At 43.6% G+C, this 26,925-nt stretch overlaps 1 protein-coding gene and 1 long non-coding RNA gene across 4 annotated transcripts in view; one reads left to right on the plus strand and one right to left on the minus strand.

Annotated features, from left to right (window-relative positions):
* LOC128149055 (sphingosine-1-phosphate transporter SPNS2-like) overlaps positions 1 to 26,637 on the plus strand; it is a 141,824-nt gene extending 115,187 nt beyond the window's left edge. The window contains exons 11-14 of one of the 2 annotated variants that reach the window (XR_008237522.1): positions 4,814 to 4,977; positions 5,558 to 5,640; positions 20,138 to 20,184; positions 22,061 to 26,637. Coding sequence is in view for 1 of the 2 variants with exons in the window: in XM_052803813.1 (XP_052659773.1) it covers positions 4,814 to 4,977; positions 20,138 to 20,180 (207 nt within the window). In the remaining variant the exon portion in view is untranslated. The remainder of the gene's footprint in view (positions 1 to 4,813; positions 4,978 to 5,557; positions 5,641 to 20,137; positions 20,185 to 22,060) is intronic. The other variant, XM_052803813.1, reaches the window with a different exon arrangement.
* LOC128149060 (uncharacterized) lies at positions 12,750 to 19,074 on the minus strand. 2 transcript variants are annotated; one of them, XR_008237524.1, is made up of 5 exons: positions 18,931 to 19,074; positions 17,799 to 18,069; positions 17,111 to 17,190; positions 15,518 to 15,604; positions 12,750 to 13,259 (listed from the first exon to the last, which is right to left on the minus strand). It is a non-coding gene; the product is annotated as an uncharacterized LOC128149060 (long non-coding RNA). The 2 variants fall into 2 exon arrangements; XR_008237523.1 differs by having other exon boundaries at positions 17,111 to 18,069.
* Positions 26,638 to 26,925: the final 288 nt, after the last annotated feature.

The raw sequence follows: 26,925 nt of genomic DNA on the forward strand, positions 1-26,925 counted from the left end.
GTGCTGCAAGGAGAGATGGGGGACAGGGATGCTGCTAAAGGGCATGCTCCCAAACTGTGGTCCTGTGCCACAGACCTTATTTCTACATGTAAGTGGGCACCCCCCATCCCTACACCTTTAAGTACCTCTGCCCTGTCACATGAGCCATGTTCCTCAATTCCACATTCCCCATGGTACAAGGCATCTCCTGCTGGGACAGGAGAAAGTCCAGTGTTAACTTAAAAAATCCCTGGGCAGACCAGACCTGGAGAGAAAGGCAGTTAATGACACGAAGAAAACAGACTTTCAACCCTCTCCAGGGCAAATGTTGTCTGGAGGCAAATGTTGCTCTAACACCAAGAGATGTACAAAGTCCATTTGTTAGCATTGCAAGCGGAACCCTTGATTGAGTCTTTTAATTTACTGCAGCCTTTTCAAGGAAGCACCACTTACTTAATGCAGCCTGGTAATCCTGGGAGGGTGTACAAGGGCATAAACAGATGAGCCTGCCGCAGGGGGGGCAGTGCAGGAATCCTTGCTTACAGGTATTGCTGGGGCAAACTCAGGTACCACGCACTAATGCAGGATATTGATATTGTCTCCAGTCAAGTATTAAATTTGTTTGTAATCTCTAAAGGACACAATTAAGATTAACAGGTTGTTTCGCTTTTTTTTCCTCCAACATCCAAACATGCTAAGGTTAAAATTGAAATAACTTTTAGACTATAATTGCTTTTACCTTTCTGCGTTTTTCTGAACGAGTATCATAAAATAGTCAGGTTTACTTCCTCTTTTTGTAATGTGTTTCTCATGCCATTTAGCACAGCATAAATGCTTGTGCTCCCCCACAGGCCCAGCAAATTGTTTACTTTTACTTTATAAAATCCCTTATTTTTGGTTTCTAGTCTTCATTTGCATTCATATTGGATTTTTTTTTTTTAAATCAAAGAAACCTTTCACATGCATCTCTGAATTCAGAGTGGGTGAACCCCAAACCATTGAACCCCAAACCATTGTGGTGACACTGTGGGGTTACAGGGAATACTGTGTTAAGGAACTGTACCAAAGAGAGGAGCCAGGGAGAACCTGGCTTGTATCAAATTAGTAATCATGAAAATTAGGTATTTGTGCCAGATACTGCAGTGGAAATATCCTTTTATGTAGCAAGATTTGTGCCCAAGAGACAATGTCAGAAATTTAGAAAAATCAAGCAATTGCAGAGGAACTGAGATGTTCAACTCAGCAATGAGACAGAGTAGATGAAATGATGATTTCAAAGATGTTGTTACCATTACATTGTCTAATTAGTAAATCAGTTTAATTTAACTGCTCATGCTGTTTAGGAGGGACAGTAACACAGAAGCAAGCCATCTTTCTAGGGCTTCAGCCCACCTGAGCTTTTATTACATCAATAGCCTGTCCAGTGTTCCAAAAAATACAGCACATGCTTCCCAAGAAAGGTAATGAAGTTTCTCTTTTTTCCTTCATTGTCTTCTGCACTCAGATTGAGATACAATCAGAGATTTTGGGGGTTTGGATCATGCCTGCTGCAGCTGTACTGTTCATTCTCTGGAAAGTGGGCATTTTTTCTAGCTGGACTTCATCCAGTTGGCTGCCACCGGCTGAATACATGCCATTTGTATTCTGTTGTAAAAATGCCATGAGCTGAAGTTTATTTAGCAAAGTCATTCCTCTTGGTCTGAGATCTATGTTACACAGTGAGGGAAAAGAAGATGTGAACTTTCATAGTTAGGATGTTATCCAAGGCTTTTTATTAGACTGCAAAGCAGCAGCAGGACTTCCTTATTGAGTTTCCACCCCCACATTCTGGGTAAATGTTTTGAAGTTTTTTGCCACCTACCATTGGCAGAACAAAGAAAGGAATCCCACACATGACTCCATGCTGAAGAACTGGCACTGACTGTGCGTGCAACCCCCACTTTTTGTTACTTATGGTAGAGAGAAGACACTCAATATGATGCTAGATTGAGTCTTGCCAAATCACAGTTAGACAACTCAGGATGCTATCATTGTGAAGAGTCTGGAAAGCCTAAAATTGGCAATACAGAGCAGACCATTTGGCAAACAGTATGTCGTTCTTGGAGCCCAAGTCTGTAATTATGTCCTGTGTCCTCTTGAGAGGAGATGCCAAAGTTCCAGTCTTAGCAGGTGGCTTGTAACTGAGTGGAATGAAACAACACGGAATAGTGACTGTTAAGTTAACAGCTAAAACATGTATGTCAGCCTTGATAAAGTTCTAGAGTTAAGAGATGCAGACATGGGTGAGGGGATTATATGAAACCTAGATGAGAATGTCCAGCTGGCTTGGTGGGAAGAATTACACCATGGATGGGAGGAAACACTGCTTTTTCTAAAATGTGCACTTACAGAATATGTTGGGTTAAAAATGAAAAAGGTAGCAGATTCAACGTTAACGTGATTGGTTGGTATAAAAGGTCAACACGATGCCTTAGAAGGGAAGGTGTGGGCCAAGCTGCACTGGGAGTTTTATTTGTTGGAGACTTTATGTTTTCAAAGCTGTTTTTAGCCTAGTATGTCATGTCATCCATAAGAGAGAACAATCGGGAGCCTGGCTTTTCATCCTCTACTGTTGATTTATCATGTCAATTTGTCAAGTGATTTATTGTCTGGTCCTTTTGGAGGATAATTGTATCCATTCCCAAAAATGAAAAGTGGTTTAGAACTTCTAAATTTCTATTTTAGAATAGCCTCAGTTCTGGCTATTGCACACAGAGGGGCTGATTCAATGCCAAATTTTGGTTCATAATGAAGAGTAAGGGAAACATTGGGAATTAAGGTGTCTAGATACAAGAGGGAATAAATTACCAGCTGATGTCCCAGTCTTCAGGGTGCAGTGCATGTTCTGCTAATTTTCTGTGGCTGCATTCTTTTCACATTCAAGTCTCATTGCTATTTTTTAATAAGTCTATCAGACTAACAGCCACTTTTATTTGTCTTCAGTCTAAGGACTTGTTTAGCCATCATTTCTCACATAAGACTTGTTCATAACACTCTTGTTTTTCCTTGTGTGTTTATACACTGTGAATAAAGTTCTCTTTGAGAGGACAGGAACACTTCCTTACCTATATCCCAAGCACTGACATTTTTTCCTCCGCCTTTCTAGGGCAGGGAATAAAACAGAGAAGTCTGGCTAAAAACCTTCAATTCTTTCTGTAGATATGCTCTTCCAGTGTTTATTTACTCCTCTCTACTTGAGAATGCTCCATCCCAGAAGACAGTCCTCTGCTCTTTTGTGTGCAGTGCTTCCACCTCCAGCATCAGGCTGGCTGCTCCTCCTTTCCTTCACTCTAGCAGGAGCCAGGCTGAGCTGGAAGATGGCTGTTAAGGCACTGAGACCACCAATGCTCCAGAGTCTCCCTGCTAAAGCACACTCTGCAGCCTGTTCATTTGAGTCCCCATGAGTGTCATCCTTTGACCTTCTGTTGTGCTTGGCCTCTGCTGAGGCATCTCTTCACACACGTATACCTTCCAGGTCGCTACAGTTGGCTGCAGGGCTGGGAATTGGTGATTTCTCCTGCGTGTGACGTTTCCTCACTTGATCGTCAAGATTTAAGCCTTGACAGATTTTGCCTGTAGTTTGTGTCTGACGCCACCTTTTTCATTAGCAGTAATGTAGCAGTTTAGAAGTTGCTGCACAAGCTTTGACTATTTCTGGAACTGACTTGCGTGTATGCACAGCAGTAGGATTTTATGTTGCAAATTCCCTGCAGTCTTCTGGTATAAACTAGTATTTCTGCCTCAACAAAAGGTCACAGATAAAAACGGAGCTGGACATTTAAATACCCAATGCCTTGAGACTCACCCCTGCTGCTGCTACTGCTCTGTTGGATTTATGGAGAGTAAAGTTGTTTGCGGGACAGTAAATACTAAAACGTGATTGGTTTAGCTACAAACAGTCATTAAATATTACTGACTTTTAGCAAAAGCTTTTCGTAATGAACTAAATACTGCTATTGCATGTCACTGCTCTTTAGTGTAAACACAAACTTGTTTTCACTTCCATATAATTACGCTTTTTGGCTGTCGGAAGATGCAGGTTGCCTTAGCCCATAAACTCGGTGGTGCGTGGTTCTTCAGTGTGAGCACAGCCCCTATGCAACAGGCCTTGTCTGAGCCTGGGGGACAGAGTCACATCTTGCACACAATTACACTTCAAAGCGCAGCAAACTTAGGAGGTTAGAAGAGGGAATGAGGTCCATACCTCAGACATGGGGATAAAAAAACATCTTTGAGTTCTGCTTCTGAGAATCAGATAGGATCTCTGTTTTTTTGTTCTGTGAAAAACACTTCCCCCTTCCCACTCAATACACAGAAATGGAATTTAATACCTCCTTTTGCTGAAAGGTAGGTAAGGTGTAGGAGTAGGCAGGACTTGATAGAAATTGCAGAAGATTGATCGCTCCTTCACCCACCGAGCAATGCAGTGGGGCCCTGCCGGCACCCCAGGAGGCTTGGTCAGTACAGCAAGGTTAGACACCCACGGATGCAGTCACTGAAGCAGACAGGGAGAAGATGGAGAGGGCTATTGGAAGAATAATAGATCAGGCCAGAAGAGCGACAGGGAGAGCAGAACTCCTGCCAGGCTGCTCACAGCATAAGTTGCCCAGGCTCCAGAGTGGCATGTGGAAGGCTGAAGCGTGCAAGGGACATTCAGCTTTTACTGAACGCACTGTTCCATTTTAAACCTCATGCACATGTTCAGTGGGCAGTTGTTTAGAGAATCATGTTCCCTTCACTGTTATCGTGTCTCTTTTTCATCTAAGTGACTAATTTTTTTGCCCGTCTCTCCTAGATCTCAGACCTGATACGACAAAGCACAAAGGAGTCCCCAGTCTGGGAGTTCCTCAGCTTGGGGTATGCACTCATGCTCTGCCCGTTTGTCGTTGTCCTAGGAGGGATGTTTTTCCTGGCCACAGCCCTCTTCTTCCTAAGTGACCGAGCCAAAGCTGAACAACAGTGAGTAACCTGGCAGTTGCAAATGGGGAGGTACCGCAGCCTGTTTTCTCTCTTGAACGTTATGCTTGTACTCTTTTCCTGGCCTTGGTCCTTCCAGGTGAAGGATGTCGGGCTGTGCGTTAAGAACCTCGGCTCAGCAGAGTGCATGAGGCTGCACGAAGCACAGGGGCTTGGGTCGTGCTGGCTGAGCATCCTTTACACGCTTCTGCTCTGGTGGATCTCTGTTGTTGGCCATATGGCCTGGAGGGGAGCACAGTGTTTGAGGCCTCAGGCCCCTTGTACCCTTGCGTGAGCATGCCACAGCCCAGCCCATCTGTGGTGAGGGGTTGCTGCGTGCTGGAACCGGTGGACTGCTAGGTGACGAGCAAGAGATACTTTGCAGAGCTTGGTGGTCAACGTTGAGCCCACAGTCCCATCTCAGCCCCCTGTGCCCTGCTCACTACCTCCAATACGCAGGAGTATCAGGCAAGAAGGAAGAAAGCTGTGTGTGGGGACATACATGCTCAAGGGTTGCTGTAATAAAGATAGTCTTTCCCAGTCCCTTATTGCGGCTTGTAAAAAAAAAGCTACTGTTTTTCAGTAAAGAAACCGATTCGGACCACCTCACGGTTGGCAACTACAGTAATTCAGAAGACGCTTCCACATGACATACAAACTTCTGGGGTTAGTCTCTTTCTCATAATTGTCGAAAAATAAGAGTATCTATGTATAATGTCATGCTGAATGTGTGGGCAGGTGACTAGTCTGGTGTTGACTATAAGTTGCCTTTGCCTTTCTCCCACTGGGAGAGTGGGAGACATGCAGACATACAATGCAGAGGTTAACAGCTGTCGTAATTCTGCAGACAAAGAGAGCAGAGTATACCTTTCTGTACCTTCAGGAGAAGGGCCCTGGCATATCACTGTCACTAGACATAGTACAACTAGAAGGAAGATAAGGTGTTTGGAGGTTGACATAAGTGCGTGCACAGTTTGGGTGATACTTTCTGGCTCACACGATCATATCAGATGGATGCAAGAGATTTGGAAGCAGTGCCACAGATGGTGCTGTGGCCCTGTAAGAGCAGTTCCACCTTCATTTTACTAACATGCACAAATACCAGAGAAAGGAAAGGTTTTCTGCCTCCTGGTGCCTTTAGATATATACATTCCCCCTATAATGAGATGTTTAAACATTGTGGAAGAAAGAAAGCCTCATCACGTATCTTGTAGGGAGGTTAAGTCCTGCACAGCTGAACTTCAGTGTGGCTTTGGAGATGTGTCATGACTGACGTGTGCCTGATTTGTTACCTGCATATAACGGCTTTAAATTGCAGGAAGTGAAATTAGAGATTAGATGTTAGGAAGAACTTCCTAAGAGAAAAAAGAGGTAAATGCTACAGCAGATTATTTGGAGAAGACGTGAAAGCTGTCCAGTGTTTCTGAAGGCCTCCCTGGCTCGGTCTTGAGGCAGGAAGATGGGAAGTGCTCTCTGGCTGCCTTCCAGTCCTATTTCTGTAATTGCGCACATAAGCTGTACATGCAAGTCTAAGTAGTGATCACCTGGGGACATGGCAAGATGAACATAAGTTTCTAGGTGCTCAGGGTGGCTTTTTTTGCTGCAAGGAGCCAAAAGTTCTATTTGGTGACAGGGTAGTGATACAGTGCAGCAGATGAAATCCCCCTTGTGTAGCCATAGCGTTAGCCTTCGCCCAGGACCCCCGCCTGTTTCTGGGAAAACTTCAGTGTTTGTCTTCACTGTATTCAGAGGGGAGAGTGCTTGTTCCACTTACTTATAATTATGATGGAGATATGTGTCCCTTTGCACCACGTGTGTTGCCAGCGTGGCATGACAGCATCTGAGGTGGTGAAGGAGGATTTCAGTATTCAGGTACTGATGAATTTGAGGTCACTCCCATCTTTAACAGCATGTCTAACCCCACCCGGACCTTTATGCTGGGCAATGCACTGTGGTATCCAGCCGGTATCACAGCTCCAGTGGAGTTCTCAAGGAAGAGGGCTTTCGCAGGAGGCACTACAGGTCACAGGCTGGTCGCTAACTGGGTGACTCTGCTTAGGTGCCAGCGCTGGTATGTTTCACAGGATTGTTTTACAGTGCACCAAAACACCAGCTTTGCAGTTGTGTTACTGTGGGAGGAAGATCACACCCCACAGCTCTGCTTTCTCCTGCATAAAAGTGTTTATTTTTGTCTGTTGCTGTCTAGCTTGAGCAGATCTGGTGGACTCTGTTCACGTCCAAAGCCCACCAGCTTCCCAACCAGTCACTGGTCCACTTTTTGAAGAAACATATTCAGGCTTCAGATGTAGTTTTGTTGCTCGCTCTCTTTCTGCATCCTTCCCTTTCCTGGTCTGATTCACACTTGTTTATGAATTTTATATTAATCAGCCACAGATCTTTTGTGTTATAAACTGGCTCAGATACAGAGGGAGAACAGTTGTCATAAATAATGGTTAACAAAATAATTTCTCTCAAATGACTCCTAGTGCACTGTTTCTGGGATATGCCCGCTCCCATGTTAAAAATACCCTGGCATCCTACAGTCAGATTCCTGGACAGTGCAGCTTAATTCAAGTTTGACACATTACTGAACAGTAAGACAGTATCTTTAATAAGGTTGGCAACTGCGGAGTAAGGCTTCTTTCTCTCCCTGCCATGTGCAGTGGTGTCTGTGCTGTCGATTGGGTCCCGTCTGCCATTGCTGACAGGTTCAGTGGTCTCCTCGGAAGAATTTACGGGGGAGGATTTGTTTGTTATTAGCAGCATGCTTGCCCGTGAGGGAAAAGACAACAGAGCATTTTGCTATTAGCAGCTTAAAACTCCATGCTGGACTCCAGATCCGACGTCCAGCTCCCACCTATCTGACAGGCCATCTGCACTTGGCATTGCGCACCTTTGGCAAGGATAGCTTTCTGCCTGGCCAGTCCTCCCTTGTATCCTACCTATTACTTGCTGGGTACAGGAGAATTTCTTATTTCAGGATGCCTTGTTTTCCCTCTGCAGTCAGCCATGCTGCTCAGACAACAGGACTTGGAAATGTGCTTTGCCAAAAGAAATCAATTAACCCGCAGGAATCACAAACACTGGTGTCACACGCCAGAGATTAAACCCATTCATCACCAGTAGGGTCAGGGCACACAGGGCAGATGTCACAGACCTCTCTAATGAACTAATATGGAAGCAAAGAAGTGTAACGCTGCTCTCTGCAGCTCTGCCTATGGAAATTAAGCTTTCCCTGCTTTAATTGCCATGCTTCTGTGAAAAGTAGTTCAGGGTTTTATTGCTAGGATTTTTTTGTTTGTTTGTTCCTTTGTGTAATGGTCTCTGGGCTTTTGCTTAGAGATAATTTCTTCTTCCAGGCAGGACAAGAGTATCAGGATACCAACCTCTCTTTCCTGTAAAGCTTCCTCCAGTTTCCACCACACTTCCTTTCAAAAACAGAATTTCCAGCCTCGTGACTTTTTTTTACGCTACTTTTATCATTGCCACAATTCCTGGCATATTTTGTAGATTACTTTTTTAGCACAGGAATTCCAGTCAATAAGGCTGCCCCTCTCACAAAACCATTCATGATAAAAATTTCTTTATACAGCCATTCTTTTTTTTTAAAATCACGATTCTTTTATAACTATTTTCATGCTGCTTCATAAGTCTGACAGCTTAAAGAGGCTTTTAGTAAATTTAGGACTAGCAGAGAACATGATACAGTACATCACTCTAATATAATCCCATTATTTTTGGTGCAATTTTTATAACACAAATTTAATCCCACCCGTCCAAAGTGATAAGAGAGGGAAAATGGTTAAGAATGGTTTCTGTAAGAGCTCTTATGCACTGGTAATAATAAATACTTCAGTTCTTTTTTAAACCACTCAACTACAATTCTGCTGTGATTTCACTTGACTGTATTGTTGTTCCTTTCCTGTTCTGTACTACTGCAGTGGAGGGTTAAAGCAGTCATATTTTACTTCCAAACATGACTGCACTCTGCACTGTATTTCTCTTACCTGCTTAATGAAAATTTGTGAGACCCAAGCTATACTTTGAGATCCTCTGGAAGACGATACATACACATACAGTCTTGTCATGGCAGAGCCCTACAGAAACAGATCAGAAATCTGATGACGTTTTATTCCCTAGCTCCATCACTGATACCTGTGGAGCCTTGGCAGATATCAGTCAGAAGGCAACTTACAGAGGTCAGGAGTACTTCAGGTACTTCACTAGTTGGAAGTAAAAGCTCAGCACTGCTGAGAATTGTGTCTGTGGTCTGTCTATGTCCTCTTCCTCCCTCATAATGCAGATAACTTGAAAAAACAAAGCTTCACCCTGGAGAGCTGCAAAAGAAATGCCTACATTGGTACTTAATAGAAGCAATGGCTTCACCAGTAATTGGGAAGAATGTGCTCTTTTTATTATGAAAAGGGGGGGGGGGGGAAGTCCTTTCCCCAGGCTGCGACAACTTTTGGGTGCCAGGGCATATAAATCACTGTAATGTAATTAGCGTGTAACGTGATTCTTTTCTGGGCAGTCAGCGTGAGTGTTAAGCATCTGGAGCATTGCTGAGCAATGATCCTCTGTCTCTGCACTGGCACAGACCTGCAGGACCACGGATGCTCTGCAGCAGGCGTGGGGTGATTCTGCAGTGCTGTCTCCAACAACGGCTACTCCCAGTTGTTGCTGAGGGAAAACCCAAACTCACCTAGATTTTTCCTGAGAAACACCACCCTGTGCAGGTGTAGGATAGTCTACCCCTCAAATGATTTTTTTTTTTTTTTTTTTTTAATTTAATCCCTGTTTTTATACCTGGAAGCATGAGATTTTCTGGTTTTTTCCCATATCCTTCCAGAGCTACAGATAGATGCTCTGCATGGATATCCAAGTTTTATAGTTGTGCAGTTCCTCTCTGCACCCTGCATGATATATGCTGGATATTTTCGCCAAAGATACAGCAATGCAGATCAGGCAGCAGGATACAACTGCAGTATGTATCCCTGGTGCAGACACGGAACAGGAATAAATAGCTGCACTGATGCAGCTGGTCAGAACAAAGGAATTTAAGTATTTAACTAGCTACCACTCAGCACTTCAGAGAGACCTGCAAGCCTAAATGGTTCACCCATTTGTTTACATGACAAGAATCGGGTTATTTAAACAGCTCTAGTAGGATTTTCTTCTCTCCTAAAATGAAAATTAAACATTTAATAAGAAAAAAAATTTACTCTTAACACCTTTGATCAGGTGTGGAAACTCTTGCTGAGTAGCAGTGTTGAAAAACATTTCATTTTAAAAGTGGTGGGTACAAACACTAGAAAGAAAATACTCATTGCAGACTAGATAGTGCAAGCCACAAAAAGAACAATCCCTAGTCCATACACCTTTTCTGCTGTCTTAAACACGGCACATCTGCAAATTACATTACAGGAAAAATGAGAATAATCCATTTTCAGACTGTCTTCTGCCTCACATCGGGCTTATTTTTAGCCTTTTCTAGAACTAGATATAAAATGATCTCCCAGTTCTCCTATTGCAGCAATTTGAAAGTGTCTGACCTTATTTTTGCTTTGCAGATTCTATTATGTGGGGCAGGGGAAGGACTCGCAGAGTTGTCAACCCTCTTTTTCTCTGATTTTTCTGTGGCAGTAGTTAGAGACAGAAAGGACCCATCAGATGACCTCATGTTGTTGCCAGCAAAGGATAGAGTCCCCTCCATTAATAGTGTCACAGGTAATAAACTGGCATGCTAGACTGATACAGAGCATGTTCCATTCTGGTAGTTTGCATTACTAAAAAGAATATTTCTTCTATGAAGTATTTTAAGATGTATTGCAAGGGTTTTTTTAAAGAGGCTGGACACTTACTTTAGAGAGATGTCTTAGTGCTGCATTGAAGCAGAGTTTGGATTTGAGGGTTTCAGGGCCAGCAAGTGGATTTTAACAGCTCCCATAAAAGGATATTTGAGGAACAGTCCACTCACTGCTGATACTCAGCTATTTAGGGGGAATAAGATGATTGTTTTATTTGGTTTTTACTTTACAAAAGAACAATAATTAAATATTTCCTACAGTGATAAAAACTCACAATGCTTTTTTAGCCCAGATAAGATGTCCTTGGCCTTTGAAGGCATATGAATTTACAGCAAAAAGCCCAGATTGGGATGCAGAGGATCTGTGATGATGGAAGAAGAGAGGCAAGGAGCGTGTTCTGAATATCAGAGAGTGGCATGATAAAGACACATAGACTGCAGATGGAATAAGATTAGACTATTAGATGGTTTATATGGAATCAAAGAGTTGAGAATATGAAGGGAAGAGGTGGTGAAAATGTAAGTAGTTTTATTATTGGTGGGAAAAGCCTGCTTGTAGAGCTGGGGTTTTTTCTCCCCTGTTTACTAGCCATGTTTGTAACTCCATAAATGGAGCTAGCAAATATAAGAATGTAACGGCTTGGGACTGGCTGAATTTTAAATGCTGGTTTGCTTCTTCAGTTGGGAGCTGCTGGTTTCATGCAGATGGAAAATATGGTCTCATAGAAGAAAATACTGATTTATTCCGTTGCTTTAGTCAACCTGCGGATTTCCTGCAGGTTAGGTAGGAAGATGTCAAGGGTCAGTTTGGTTGTTCACAAACATTTTGAGCTCAATTGTGGTCCTTACACAAAATGCTCATGGCATTTGAAATATGCTGTTCAGGTTAATTGTGGGCAACAGGAGCTTTACTTAAGTACAGGCAGAAGGATTGAGCCAGCTGGTGTTGGCATTGCTCTTGCTAACTGCAAGCTACAGAAGAGGCTGCAGGCAGAACTTCATGGTTGTCCAAGCCCAACAATTCCCCACATCTACTGACCTTTTGAGGTTAATCTCCTGTGCCACAGAAAAAGGAAAACAATATTCTTAGACTATTCTTAGCTACTTAAGTGCTGTTCTACAGCAAGAATGGAATTTCTCCATGTGCCTGAAGTTACAGGAAGGCAAAGCTTACTTGTCCAAGAGGAGCACCAGATCAAGAACTGCTTGGAGTCCTACTGCTGTCTTGGCTACTGACTCTCTGCTGCAACCTTCAAGAAGTCAGATGCTGTCCCTAAAATGCTCATCAGCTGTAAAACAGGATTGAAAGCACTTGCCCACAAGGTACAAGGGGCACTTAAAAACCATATGCTTACAATGGATTCAATATGTCAATTTGCATTGTCATTGCAAAGGACAGTTCTTGGCATGGAGGGACTTTATCACGCAGGAGGATATTTTAAACTCTCACTGAGACAGTTTCTTTGCTAAGGCTGCCCTGGCACAGATACGAAATCTGATCAGATTCCACGCCGGTGACTGAAGCACTGAACAGAAGGCAGCCTTCCAAACCAGAAACCTTTTCTGACACAAGGAAATAGAAAAAATAATGAAAAATTCAGCCCTGCTAGTCTGTTTCCTGAAGCCTGTCATGGTCACAGAACATCTTATGAAGGTATTGACTTTTATCAACAGTAGATGACCTCTTCATGTGGAGAAATCTGCAAGACAGATTTTCAGCAAGCTTTGACTGTAGGTGTGTTAGAGTAATTTACTTGTGGTTGGGTCCTTGGCCTGAATGGCATCTTTTAGTGAAACAGGGACAAAACTGTTGGAGTTTTACTTCCAATGTTTCAATATGGAGTGTCTTAAGTGCTCTGGCTTGGTCATTCCCGAAGTTGCTGCCAGACCGCTACCACATGCCAGACAGGGCTTGCCCAGACTGTTACAGTGGAGCAAAATTCAAGGACTGTTCCCCATACCTGGTAGCTTAGAGGTTGATGAAAAGAGCTGTATCATGAGGCAGTTATTTGGGAGGGTAAGAAGTATGTATCTAATCAAGTGGCATCAGGAGGTTCCACAGGATTTTCTGTTTAAAGATTTAATTAGATAATACCTGCTTTTTATGTCACGTTTTATCCCCTTTCCCATTCAATCATGCCAAGAAAAAAGCAAGACCCTCCACTTCCTCTTTCCTCCATTATTTCAGTGGACATAAGAGTATGCTGTTAGCCACATCTTCTATGGCACTAAAAATCCCACCACCTTAATTCTGAGCCCATCAGTATCTGGCAGAATTATACATACAGGGGCAGACTCAGGCACAAAGTTTTGAGGGCTTCAGAGACCCACATCTTCACTAACTTCAGGAGTCCACATTAGCATACCACCGCAGAGCAGTAAGGCAGACTTATCTCTGGAGTTCATTTCCATCCAAGTCCTTCATACCCTAATGAGCGCTGTTAACCGCTCATCTTCACATCTGTTCTGTTGCAGCTGCCTGGAAAAAGAGAAGGAAAGGTTATTGATTTTTTTCTTTATGCCAGTTTTCTCCTCTGTCAAGATCTGTGAAAGAGGCAAAATAGAAGCTGACCTATGTTTCCTCCTCTGGAGGCAAATATGCTCAGCACCTAGATTAAATGAACAGATGGAAAATACTAACATAGTCTACGCAGCTTTAAGGGGCTGTACCGAATAGAGAGAAAAAAATGTATTTGCTGTACATGATTATCATATTCCATTCGCTAAACCCACTGACGTGCAGGAGGAAAAGGGGATTTAAGCCAATTCATTTCTCTAGTGCAGCTGGTGGAGCACCTGTCATCACCAGCACGAAGCTCCCATCGGGCTGTCTCCACGAGAGAGCTGCTGCTCACTACAGACTGATCCACCATTTCTATCTCCGGAGGGAAGGGCAACTCTATGCCAGTGGCTGCCAGGAGGGCTGCACACAACCAAGTCCTGTTTGAGCCTTGGGTTGGAGTACTTCAGATTTACACAAGCCCCAGGCTTCCTCTCTGGGTAGAAACGAAGGAGTGCGAGCAGGCGGCGGAGCTAAATTAAGCAATGGTTTCCTACTCCAATATAAGCTACTCCTATGCCTGATTCTTTGTTAAATTTTGTTAGCGTTCTGCTTAGTGTCCTTTTCCTTTAGCAAACTGACCTCGGCTTCATCAAACAGACCCTGTTCCTGGGAGGCTGGATGAACCTGTCATGATGCATCAGGAAGCTCAGTGTGTAGACTATTTTTAGCTGTGCCAGTGCTGTCCCTGTACCACGCACTGGGATCTTTCTAGGTTGATGTATGATTATTGCTCACCTTTCATGCATCTTCACTTTCAGTCATTGTTTTCAGCTGCAGCATACTAGGAGCCTTTTAAATCAAAGCACTGAGTTTCTGCAGTAATGTATGATGTTGTTAATTGTGAGTGTCTTGTCCCAAAGTTACTGATTTAACTATCAAAATAGCTTGAGTTCTGCTAAAACAGGACATGTTCTCTGGAAGCAGTCCTTGGTTTGGCTGTTCTTACACCCTGCTCAGAAGGTAATAGGTTGTACTAAGGTTTAGTGTTCTGCAGCCATTTTTTAGGGAGGAGATGGAGGCACAAGTGCACGTAGCAGTTTGTTCAGCATCCCGTGAGAACTCTGTTGTAGAGTGGGGAACCAAAGCCAGCTCCTTCGAACTGCAGGTAAAAATGGCAACTATACGTAGTTACTGGAGGACAGTAATGTCTAACATACGTTCTGCACTGCTTGATTAAAAACTCTGTATAATGAAGGGCATAAAAGCTACACACTTGAACTGGAGTCTCCAGCCTGCTGGTTTTGCTCTTTGTGAAGTGTCTGGCAAAACTGGTGCATTGTTGGGACCAGTATGTTATGCTCACCAGTGGGGTAGAGAGCCAAGCTGAAAGAGGACTCTGCAGTAGATAAGAGAGCTGGCTTTGGCTTCTGCAGTGAGCAAAATAATAAGAGAAAGCACAATAGTCATGGACTTGTTTGATTTGTTTCAGGGGCAGAAATCTTTGCTTGAACTCAGTGCCCACATGCGTGGCCCAGTGGATGTTGTGCATTACTAGATGAAACTTGGTGCATTTAATGGAGTTTGATTCAAAGTCTTCAAGGGAAACGCAACAAAATCCCAGTGAAATGCAGCTATAAATGCCTATGTGGTGAAATACCAGTGAGACAAGGCAGCAGGGCCTGTGTAGAGTATGAATAAAGTGTGATAACGTCTGAGGGGTGGTTGGTTGTGTTTTTAAGGTGTTTCCTGGTCCTGTGTTTAACCTGTTTGTATTGCTGGCAGGCCAACTGGAAGAAGCTTTATATCCTCTTGAAGCTGACTCTGTGATGGTGTTGACAGTGTGCAGTCAGTGATGGAAAATACAAGTGGGATGGTCTGTAAACTTGTGTCCATTTCTCTTCTTTTTTCACTAAAACGTTAATGTGTTTTGGCAATTGGCTTCAGCAAGGATTTATGTAAGGCAATTGATCCCTGCAGTAACAAGATGTTTGATGAGGTGAGCCCAGTATGTGAAACATACGCTTCCCTGACATTTCTCCCTTTCTGAACCACAGTTGGTAAGTTAGGAGGTCGTTATGGTGCAGAGAGAGGACTTTGCCTGTGCCTAAGCCCACTTGTATGCTCCTCTGCCTCAGTGATCTTTCCTCCTTCCATCTGCAACTACACTTGTCCTCTTGTAAGTGTCAGGGACACCACAGTGACAGCATTACTTCTACCCTAGGGTTTTAACTTACCTGATGGACCTGAGTTTGTGTGCATTTGGAGATCAAAAGTGGAAGGCTGCCCCAGCTCTCCTACTCTGTAACTGTTTTGTCAGTTATCTGCAGGGACGCAGTGATAACAACAGCATGAGCTAACCTCATGTGCAAGTAACTTACTGGGTTCATTTATCAGTTGATAAAATTCACTCTTACATCTGAAAGTCATACAGGTGTGGAGCTACAAATGATAGTCCTTAGCCTCTGTTTTTCTTGCAGAGGTTCAGACAGCAACATTAGATTTGAATGCTACTGATGAGTTTCAGTAGCTGGATTTGCAGAGTGCTGCACCTGGCTGGGCTGCTAATCATTGCTGATACACAGGTGTAGCATGTCATTGGCTCTAACGCTTTGATGCCAAAAAAACTGCCTTTAACTAGCTGCATTTGAAAAAGAGATTTGTTTGTCATAGATTTAAGGTCATAAAGTCTCATTACCTTTCAAGGATGTCTGTCCATGTAAACATTTCATCACCTAAAATTTCTGATTTCAGTGTGTTCATGAGGCCTTTTGGAAAGGTTTACCCCCCCCCCCCCCAGCAATGTCTGAGAAAGTTCAGACAGGGAGGAATTTGCTGAAGGGTGCCATTAGTGACTGTTATGCTGGTATCCCTTCCTAAAGCACCACTTCAAACAGGCACTTTACAGCATATTGCACAGTACTTCAGAAACACAGAATTCTCTTCAGTGAAATGAAGGAAGGAGAAGGATCCTTGACCACAGGCAGGAGTTGCTGCTAAGTCCAGTGATCTAGCTGCCCCTGTAGCCCCAATACTTTTGTCTGCTGAATGAGCTCCTGCTAGTCAAAAAATGAGTTATTTGCAAGCTAGAAGGACCCCACCAAAGCATTTTATTGTTGGCTGTAAAAGTTAAGTGATGTTAAGTATAGCAGGCTGTAAAAATTAGGGCATTATTTCCTAATATGCTTCTCCGTTACAAAAGCCAGAGCCTGACTTGTTTAGATAGCAAGAAAACAGGGCTTTCAGAAAGCTGTAGGATACTGAAATATGTGTGTTGTTTAAGTTACATATGAAACTTAACATTAAACGGTGTTGCCAGCATTCACAAAAGCTTTATATAAGCACAGCCTTTCTCCTGGGGTCTTGTGCATGATGGTGCTGCACATACATACTAAAGTGTGTTCTCCTTCTTGACGTCCTGTTGCTTGAGTTTGAGCTCATGAACAGAGATGACATTCATGGAGCTCAAACGTTCAGTAGCCTACAGGTTATGGAAAGTCAGTGGGGGACATAGCCCACCACTGCTTCTCACAACTTCACCCTGAATTGTTGGAGCAGATGGAGCTGCAGGTGAGAAGGGAGATCTGGGTTTTATTCTTGCTGGCACAGGGTGGAGCAGAGCATTCTTGGAGTGGATGTGGGCAGCAAAAACTCTTTCAAAAGGCCTCACAGGGCCCAGATTGTGCCAGCAACTGTACAGCAGTGCTGGCTGTATTAGAAACGGTAATCTCCATTATCTGTTGGCTTGGTGACCAGCTAGACTGAAAGGGACAGAGCATTTGGAGAATAATCTCTGCACAGTTCTTGAAACAAAGTAGAGTATAGCTGACCTGTAAAAGATCCTGGCCACTCATCTGTTATCTTAAATTCATCTTCTTTTTCTTATGCAGTTCTCTAACCAGCTGCGGTGCTGTGAAATTAGATCCATTTTACATAGTATAAATATTTAACAGCTCTAGAACATGTAGTTTAATATTAAACAGACAGTCTTATAAATACTTCAGAATTATAGATGCTGTCACACTACATAGAAATGGTTTGATAGGATCTAGGAGAAATATTTGGGTTTGACAGGAGAGGAAATGATGGGGTTAGAAGGAGTCAGCCACATTTTTAACTGCTGGAGGAGCCCATAAAAACAACCAAAAAAGTTGTACAGCTTCTGTTCTTGAAAGGCAATTTGGGTAAGTTTCCCCCCCCTCAGGAAACAACAGAGTGGTTCCCACCCCACTCTCTTCAAGGAATGAAAACATTCACAATCTTGAAAAAACACTGCAGAGAAAATAGAACAATTTAGGAACCAATGTTTAGTCAGCGGATATCACCAAATCGGAAGCGACAATCTATTCAGTGCGGGATTATAGTTATTAGAAAGGCAAGTGGGACTTAAACAGGGATTTAGATACTCTTGAGCCTTGTTAGCTTAAGTCCATGTACTACATTTTACTACCTAAGGGAATCTAAAATTTAGTATTAGTCATTTTGCTTAAAAAAAAGAAACAAAAATTCACAGCTGACCTGCTGCCACCTGTAAGCTGAGCCTCATTGAAATCAGGTGGTGCATAAGCCAGTGACCCCTGTCTACAACACAGTGCTCAGAGAGAACGAAGACTGCACTGTCTGAAATTTGGGAGACTATTTCAGTTCCCTTTTGCGCCTACTAGCTTCCTATATGATCCCTGAAAGTCACTTCTCTCCCCAGCAGGTTCTCAAGTCATGTGGGGTCTAATTTCCCGTGAAATCTTCTCAATGCATTTCAGGATTAGCCCCTCTAGGCCTCTGTTCCCGTCTGTAAAACAGAGATAAAGCAGAAGTTGAGAGAAATGTGTTAAAATGCAAAGAACGAGTAACTCTCATGACTTGGGGATACCAGAAGTACTTACGTGGGAGGTACATTTTATCCCATAGGAGGCTGAACTATAAGTAATATAAGAAGGAAGGTTGTGTGTGTATTTACAGTTCATCTGTCAGCGATGCAGGTGTGCTAAAGAGAAAGTAATGGCAAAACTTAACTTTCTCTGTATATATTCTGTATCTTGTAAAAATGTGGAATGAATTACATGTTAAGGGCCATGACTTTGAAACAATATTATGGCACATTCAAACATCTGGACTTTCAGTATTCTGTGATAGCTTCATAACATCTGATAGTTTACTTCCTATTTCTGAAGTTGGCTGTAGCATTACAAGGTGATACATTTTCTCTCTCTGATGTATTCCAATAGTTAAAGCACAGTCACAATGTTCAATACAACGTAATGTCCAATGCAGTAGGGTTACCAAGAATGATAACTCTACAAAGAAACTCGGATCAGCTCCTGCATCAAAAATATTTCAGTTTATAGCCTGGAAAGGCAGAGAAGGCACAGAGGCTTCTATGCATCTTAGAGATAAATTTTCTGTGAGGTTGGTGTGAAGTTAAGAGCTGTTGGCTGAACTGGTCCGATTCCTGATGCAGAGATTTCTTGGAAGGTGTCCCCTAACCAGCGGTTAATTTTTATCCTGGAACACGTGTCTGAATCCAGCATCATACCTTTCAGCAAAGAAGAGTGTCCTGGGTCAGGTATGAAGTCTGGTGAAGAGCCACAGATGAGTTTCAAGGAATCAGCATTTTCCAAAGGAAAATGATATTTCACTGGGAAGTTCTTACCTGCTAGGACCTCAGGCAGTGATGGTTTCTGTGATCTTCCCTGTAAACCTGCCCAAGTTTTTCACCAATTCAGAAAGAAGCTGTGCTTTTGTATGTGATGGCAAAATCCTGCTGCAATCCTTTAAGGTATAAAATACTGCTGTTTCAGTTTATCTGTTATTTTAAGTTAGCACAGCCAAATGGTATGAGAAGACTCTTGCTTTGTGACTCAGATTTATTCTCCTATTGGCCAAGTACAGCCAGAGTGCATTTGGGTAAAAGCACTCAAATGTGGCATCAAGCCAGGTCCTTAGGTGAGGTGGGGGTTTTCCAGTGTCGGTATAAGAATCCAGGAGTTCTCACTGAGGTCAGGGAGCATCCGAGATAGAAAGCAAGTCCCAGAGTCAGAGGGTGACTTGTCTTCCTTACAGTCCTCACAGGGGCCCTGCTGTGCTGAACACTATCACAGGAGCTTGCTCCTGTCCCTAAGTAACCACCGTCTGGGAAGGCATGAACAGTGTGGGAGAGGAGAGGATCTGCTGCCGCAGGAGAGCTATTGATGAGGAAGGCTGACTTGCACAGGGCACATACTGCAGTGAGGAAGAGCAGGGCTAAGGGATGAACTTTGTAAAACTATTGCTGTCTTTTCCCTGGGTACCCCACAGAGCAAACAGGAGCTGCCCTCGGTAGCAGGAGGTACAGGACAGCACGTTGCCGAGAACAGCTTCTGCCTGGTGACGCTGCAGTCCCCACTGGACTCCATCCATCACTTGGGAGCAGTTGTCTGGAACAGCAGCAGGTCTTCAGGAGCTGAAAAGTGAAAGACAGCTCCTTTTTTCTTAATTTAATTTTTATCAGTGGTGACTGTTTACATTTATGCTGTCAGTCTGAAGGACACCATTCAACAGCCACTGTATAAACAGTCTTGTCACTGGCTTAGGGAAACAATTGCTATGTCTGAATGCCTTTGGGACCTTCCCAAATCCTTGTCAATTAGTGTCAGTAACGTTACTTGGCATGTTCCAGCAATTGTCAGAACTGCTATCAGACACCACTGTGTGAAAGGGTTTCAGCTTTGTACCATTGTGCAGGACAGTTATTAATGTCCTATCTCTTTAGAAACTGTGGAGCAACAGGAACCTGGATTTAATAGGCTGGTATGTTTTTAGGAGCCTGTTTCTTTGCTAATTGCAGCTCTCACGTGTCACTTTTGTTTTCCCTTCACCAGGGTGAATCAACTTGTGATGCCACCGGCCTCTGTGAAAGTCTGAGACGGTGAGTGACCCAAACTAGCAATTGGTTTCAAGCTACCCATCTGCTCCAAAACCCCTGTCAACCCATTTCTTTTCTTATAAATTGGAAAGAAGTTAACCTTAGACAGACATGGTCTGTACCTTTGCTACCCTCAACCCAAATCAGAGCAAATCAAGAACAGGGAAACCAGGGGTCAACTCAAGTGGCCTTTGTTGTATTGAGTTGCTTCCAGAAACCTGGCGCTCCCTTCTTTGAGCAGGTAAGACCATGCAACCTGTATTGACTTGACCAGCAGCAGGTGTGATTGTCCGAGGCCAGAACTTAGAACATATCTTGCATTCCTAAAACCTGCTGCTGCATTGCTCTTGGTCCAACATCTGCTTGCTATCAAATGACCATTCCTAGCATATTCCAAATTTTCTGCAGAAAAATGTTTTCTGGCAGCACATGAACTTGCATGTTGTTGCTAGGACTGTCCCCACTGCAACCCTTGATTGAGGGTGACAGAGCTGAGGCCTCGGCAGCGAGCCAGAGGGAGAGTCCCACTCCTGCTGCCCTTTCTTCTCCCTTGTGTTCACGCTATTCTTATCACTCACCAACAGTCACAGCACTGCAGCTCAGAGCTGCAACAATTGATAAACACTTCCCAGCATTTTACTGTAGCCAAAATTAATTAAAGCAAGTTTTTGAAGAGGAGATTTCTTTCCCATAAATTAAATGCATTGAAAGACTAATCATAAAATCAGAACTCAATAACACACTTAAGAATGGTCTTTCAGGGAAAAGATTTAATACAATCTCTAGTACAGCAGATGTGTTATTTCCACAGAGGGGAGTATATTCTGGTGTAGGCTAAGGATACGATAGGCCTGCCTGTACCTTGCAGTCTCTGGGCTGGATGTGGACTCAACACGTTATTATTTATCAGTAGCTTTTAGAGAAAGGGTTTTTTTTTTAAAAAAAAGCCTCAAAATATCTGGGAGGAAATCCCGGGTGGTGTTGCTGAGACTTGCCTTATAAAACACTGAACACTTGGGTCCTGTGTACACCTAGGTTTTTCACTGTATTTTCTTCTCTTTTGGTCCAGTTTCGTACAGGTTGAGAGAAATCAGGCCATTGTTATAGGTAATTTTTCTATAACCCACCAGTCACTGATTTTTAAGGTCAGGGGCAATTTCCTGCATAACATGGAGCACAGAACCTCTCACAGGAAATCCTGCCACCAGAGAACTGGTTGTCCTTTCCACTTAATCTAGAAAAGTTGCTGGCCGCTTAGGTACACCACAGCATCCACAGGTTCTATCTCACCAGTCAAAAGATGTGCTGATGTTGCTCTTTAAAGCAAGCATATGCCACCAGCATGCTGAGAGAAAGCCAGCCTCTGCTCTACCTTGTTAGCAGCAAGAGTGATAGCTGAGCTCTACTGTTGGGGATGTGCATGCTGGACTGACGGCCTGAACTGGGCTCTCCAAAGGACAGCAGTTTTGAAAATGACAACTGAAGGCAAGAGGCAGTCCCTGTTTTCTTTAGTAAACTGATGGGGTTAAAAACAGTCTCGCAAAAATTAACTGTGTTATCTGCTGAGCTGTTCAAACCCACATCACGAACAGTTGTACCTACACAACTGACATAAACAAGACGTGGTCGATGCCCTCATATCACCTCCTTGAGCAGATTGTGCCTGGATGACAGTGTATTTGTGTTTCCCATTCCAAAAGTCTACAGTACATCCCCAAGTGCTGTCTCCACACTGGTCAAGCTTTGCTAGCCTCCAACTTGGGTGGAGGCAAGGGGTCTCTTAGCTGGCCTCTGCCACAAAGCTAGGGGGCATGTGTTCACCATTACCAATCCATTCCTGTGGCTGCCTCATTAACCACCTTCTCTTCCCTGTTTGCAGTTGCCAGTGAAGTAAACAACATGTGGACTCCCGCTCCCACCACCACTACCCCAATCTCAAGCTTGAAGCCCTTCTGTACTGGAAACCAGTGGATCCTTCAGCTCCACGCCACCCTGGAAGGGTTATCCAGCACCAAGTCAGTCACACCACTCCAGCCTGCGAGGTCAGGCACCAGGAGATGAGCAGGGGAGCCTGGAACACAAGAACTTCTTGAGCATAAGGATGTTCACAGGTTTCTCTGAGCATCGAAAGCAACTGTCCACTGGACCCAAAATGTGCTACCCAAGTGAGTGACTGTAGATTGTGTATATGGTTTTAGTTGTAGCCAACAAAGTCCACATCGTTTATAGGGCAACTTACGTCCTACTGAATGCTGCTGTTCCGTCAGCACTCCCACACCCACAAACTGCACTAGTTGGGGACCTATTCTGTACATCACCTTTTCTTTAACACTGAAGGCTCAATTCAGATTATTATTTTTTATTTAAATATGTCATAAGATGCTTTATCTCTGCTGAAGACATTAGATGACAGATATATATATATATATATTTAGATAAACAGTTTTTATTTAAACATTTAAAATCTGGAGCTGCCTGTGCAACCATACCAGACATGAATAACGTCCACAACTCTCCTCATCTCAGTGCCCTGGTATCAGGTCCTGCAAGGGCACCGTAGGAAGACTTCCAGTGGATGACTTGCCTGTCACCTGAGGCTGAGCAATGGGACAGAGGAGAGAGTTTCACTGCACTGGGTATGCTGGTGGTTGTTACAGAAAGGCCCAGAAGAACTTTGGACAGAAATACCTAGGGGCTCTAGAGTTTGCTCAATATGCTAAATTCAGCCTTGCCTAGGAGGTTCACAGGTTTTTAAAATACCAAAATCCATCTGGCTGAATTGCTTTACCTAGGGCCCGGTAGTGCAATACTGCTGTGCCAGTGACATCATGCTTTGTTTACATGCATATCATATTCCATGTATTGTCAGTGCTAATTCTCCCTCTGTCAGTGTTTTCAAAGCAGGTGGCTGATACTCTACCGTAGCTGTTTCCTTTGGAACAATGCTTAGGTTTAATGCATGCCCAACCTCATGCACAGTCCCACACTACTTTTACTGGGGTGTCACTTTTATCTTTATGAAGACGCATTTGAGATCTTTAATGTACAAGGCCAGTGTCTGAACTGTGTTAGTCTCAAAGGCAGAAGTGTGTGTCTGTAAAGCAGAGTACCATTTCACTAGAGTCTTGTTTCCTGCACTTGGCCTCCAGAAGCCAAATTTATGCTATGTCAGCTTGATGCTGCGACAGTGTGGAGAAGGCAGGCAAGCACAGGCCCTGAAGAAAGAGTCAGGCTTCCAGAGAACGGGCATTGGTTCAGTGAACTCCCCACTCCCTTTTTCCCGTTTAGATGTCTTCCACAGTTTAGATACTCCCCTCCAGTATAGCACGCATCTTGAGTAGGTGAATGCACCTCACTCTTGTGTTTATGTTTAACAAGTGGCTGCAGTTGGGCTGCAAGTAGGGCTGAATCAGCAAAGGAAATGCCAAACCGGGACTGGATGTGAGCTAAGACTGAAAGCTGGTTGTCCTGATTGTGGCGTAAGTTTGTTCAGAGACACAGGAATGTACTGTTAGTAGATCTGGGGTTTATCTCCCATTTGTTTCCAGGATGTGCTAGGACCTACAGTACAGCATTGTAGTAGAGATGGTTGGTAATTCCAGGAACCAGCGAACTGGTTAGTACTCACCACATAGCCACCACATCTCTGCCCAGGCAGATGGGTTCTGAGGGTGACTCCTGTAACAATGTGAGCCTCTTCTCCTCATCAGACTCCACAGGACTCTTCTGCAAAGGTTGCTCTGTCACCTAAAATACCTTAAAAATAGCTTTAAGACTTCGCTAAACAACAAGAGCCAGAAGTTTTCCTTGAGTGCCTGGGCATCCTCTGGAGAACAACAAGCAGGTGCTAGAAATAATAAAGCAAAGCAAATCCAAAACAATGCTTCATTTCCCACCTCATGCCACTATTTACATTCATAGGGGAAATACCACCTCTGTAGTCTATGGGCCAAACACTTGGCTTTAAAGGCACATGAATTTCTGATTCCCATTAAGAAATTCCTTGTTAAGCTGTTTAAAAAGAAACAAAAAGCAACCCACCAATCAGTCATTTCATCTCAGAGACCAAAGAAGATTAGCCCCATTTCCTAAATTGCTTTTCTGATAGGCTCTCTCTGTTGTACCATTTACTGTCAACAAAATGAAGCATTCCTGCTAAAGTTCAGAGATGAGGAATTGTCCTTAAACTTAATTCTCAGGAGTCAACAATGGAAAGGGAACTTAAGTGTTTTGTAATTTCACTAGCTCTCCTTGTTCCTGACATGCCGCAATCCTTGTTAGAGAAGCACAGCGGTGTTACAGGAGGCCAGCTTTATCTTCTGTGCGAATGAAGGAAATTGCTGTGGCTTCCTTTTTAACGAGGGAAGAGGAAAGGAAAGGAAAGGGAGCAAGCAAGGGAGTGAGAAGTGAGTCCTACCTGGAGCAGTTACACACCAAGGGATCCCTGAATCATGTTCCAGGCTAAGAGAGGGAAGCCAAAGCAGCAGCTATGACAGCTCAGAGGAGATGAACAGAAAGGAAACTCAGCCTTTCCACCTCCTGCGGACGCTGCTGCTCCTTTACATGTTGATGACCCATATTTGAACAGCCAGAAGCTGAAAGGCTGCGTTTCTTCTTGCGTGCTTCTTGGTTTAGCTGTGAAGAATTGTTCACTTAGCGCTTCTATAAAGGTATTTGGTCTGTTAGAGGGAAACCAGTCCATAGATTAAGGCAATAACAGGTACATCAAGTCTGGACATGAAACATATGTATTACCGAACAGAAACTGGACCTATGTTGCCATATAAGCCCCTTCCCTGGATTCTAACATTCTAACATTCCTGTCCCAGGACATCAGCCCATTTCTGTCAGTACGTGACTTGGGGAAAGTCACTGCCTAGCCTCAGTTTCTTTATGTGCACTGCTGAGATGCTGTATAAACAAGCGATGCTGTGTTTCTGTACTCTAGCAGAGGTCAGAAGTTACCCATTATTAAAAAAAAAGACTTACAATGTTGTGTTATACTGGTGCTGAACTCTGGACTTAGCAAGCAATATTGTGCTGGTTTCCCCTATGAATCTATTGTATGTAGGTATATATGTAACCAGGCTTGGAAGCTGTTAGGGCCATTTGGTTGTTGACTTTGTGGAGCAGTGGAATAATTTTTGGTATACACATAGGAAGTGTTTCTGGAATGAGAATAGAAGTCTAGACTGAATGCATATTACTTATATCCAAGATGAGTAAGAACTCTCATTAAAGTTAGTATTTCTGTTTTTATAAAGAAAGGCTGTTAATAGGAAAAGAGAATTAGTTTTTAATAAAGAATCCATGTATTTTAGTATCCATCACACCAAGTGGAGCAAGATTCCAGCCTGTCACTTAAATAAGTAGTTGTTCAGGTCATCAAGGTTATGTTTGTGGTTCTAAACTTTGACACAAAATTAAATAGTCCCAGTAAGGACAGAAATACCTTTAAAAGCCACCGATCTCAGCACATACACATCTCCTCAGGACAGGGAGCCAAGCCGAGGGGAAAGGGCTCCAGGTTATCGGCTGGTGCTGCTGTGTCTTGCCCCCACTCCCTGGTACCTGCTGCCTCACCCTGTTCCTCAGGGCTGCGACTGGTCCTTCCCCAGTGCTCTGCCCCCATTCCCCACCTCTGCCCAAGGGCGAACCGTCTCAGATGGTTTGCCGCAAGGCGCAGGCTCCTTCCAATCTCCCCACTCTCTGTGGGACCCACAATGTTAGATGCAGCCTTGCTGCATTCATCAGTGTCCATGCAGGGTGTCCAGAGTGCACCAGAGAGGGTCCGGGACGCCCCTCAGTTAATCATGAGGGCTTTCTTCTACTCCACTTCATAAACTTTTTTTTTTTTGAGCAATCATTAACTCCCTCCACAGCTAATACTGCATTTGCACCAATGCACCCACTACAGAAGCAATTAGGTGGCTTGTACACAGTGAGAGGAACAGAGGGGATGGGAACTCCACAGAGAGGCAAGAAAATTATTACCCAAAAAGCAGCAAGCTGCCAACCCAAGTAACTACAATGCCTCCTGCTGCTGTCACTCACAGAGCTAGAATCTGGGTGAACCCAAGAGCCTTCCCCCTTTTCTAGACTAGCTAAGAGAGAATCTCAGGGTGACTAAATCCTAAAAAAGAATGGCTGTAACTCTGGAAAGCAGAGCTCCTCTCTGCACCCTCCAACCTAATTGTTTTCTTCTCCATTTGCTTTATTGTTTGGTAAACCAGCACTTACAATCACTTTTACTACGTGATGTACGGGAGTATTAGTATATATTCTTGTTATACAAGGGAGGAATATAAAATAGTTTTCTGATTTCTTTCAGAAGCAAATGACTATTTTATTTTTTAAGAGCAATTGATTGTGAATCTCAGAGTATAAAAAAAAAAAGATAAATAAGCCAAATATATACCTTTATGTAAATTAAGAAATAAAAGTATTTAAAACATACCTCCTGGCTCCCTTTCTTATGTCACCTCATGCTCTGGTTGCGCACTCCTGCAGTTGCTGTCTGCAGGGCTGGTCCCTGGGACGAGGCTGCCCCAAGTTCCACCAGCCACACAGCTCCTGCCAACGCTTTGATGTGGATGGCAATGAACCTACCTGGGCACCAGTCTGCCTGGAGCTCGTTTAAAAAGTAACACCACAAGCCGGGAAAGTCAGAGGGAGCAGAGGGGTGGTGGGTGACAGCTGTCTTTTCCCTCTGAGTTGGCTGCTGGGATCCAGCCCAGGATGAGA

The sequence above is a fragment of the Harpia harpyja genome, chromosome 12 (assembly GCF_026419915.1).
Source record: "Harpia harpyja isolate bHarHar1 chromosome 12, bHarHar1 primary haplotype, whole genome shotgun sequence".
NCBI lineage: Eukaryota > Metazoa > Chordata > Aves > Accipitriformes > Accipitridae > Harpia > Harpia harpyja.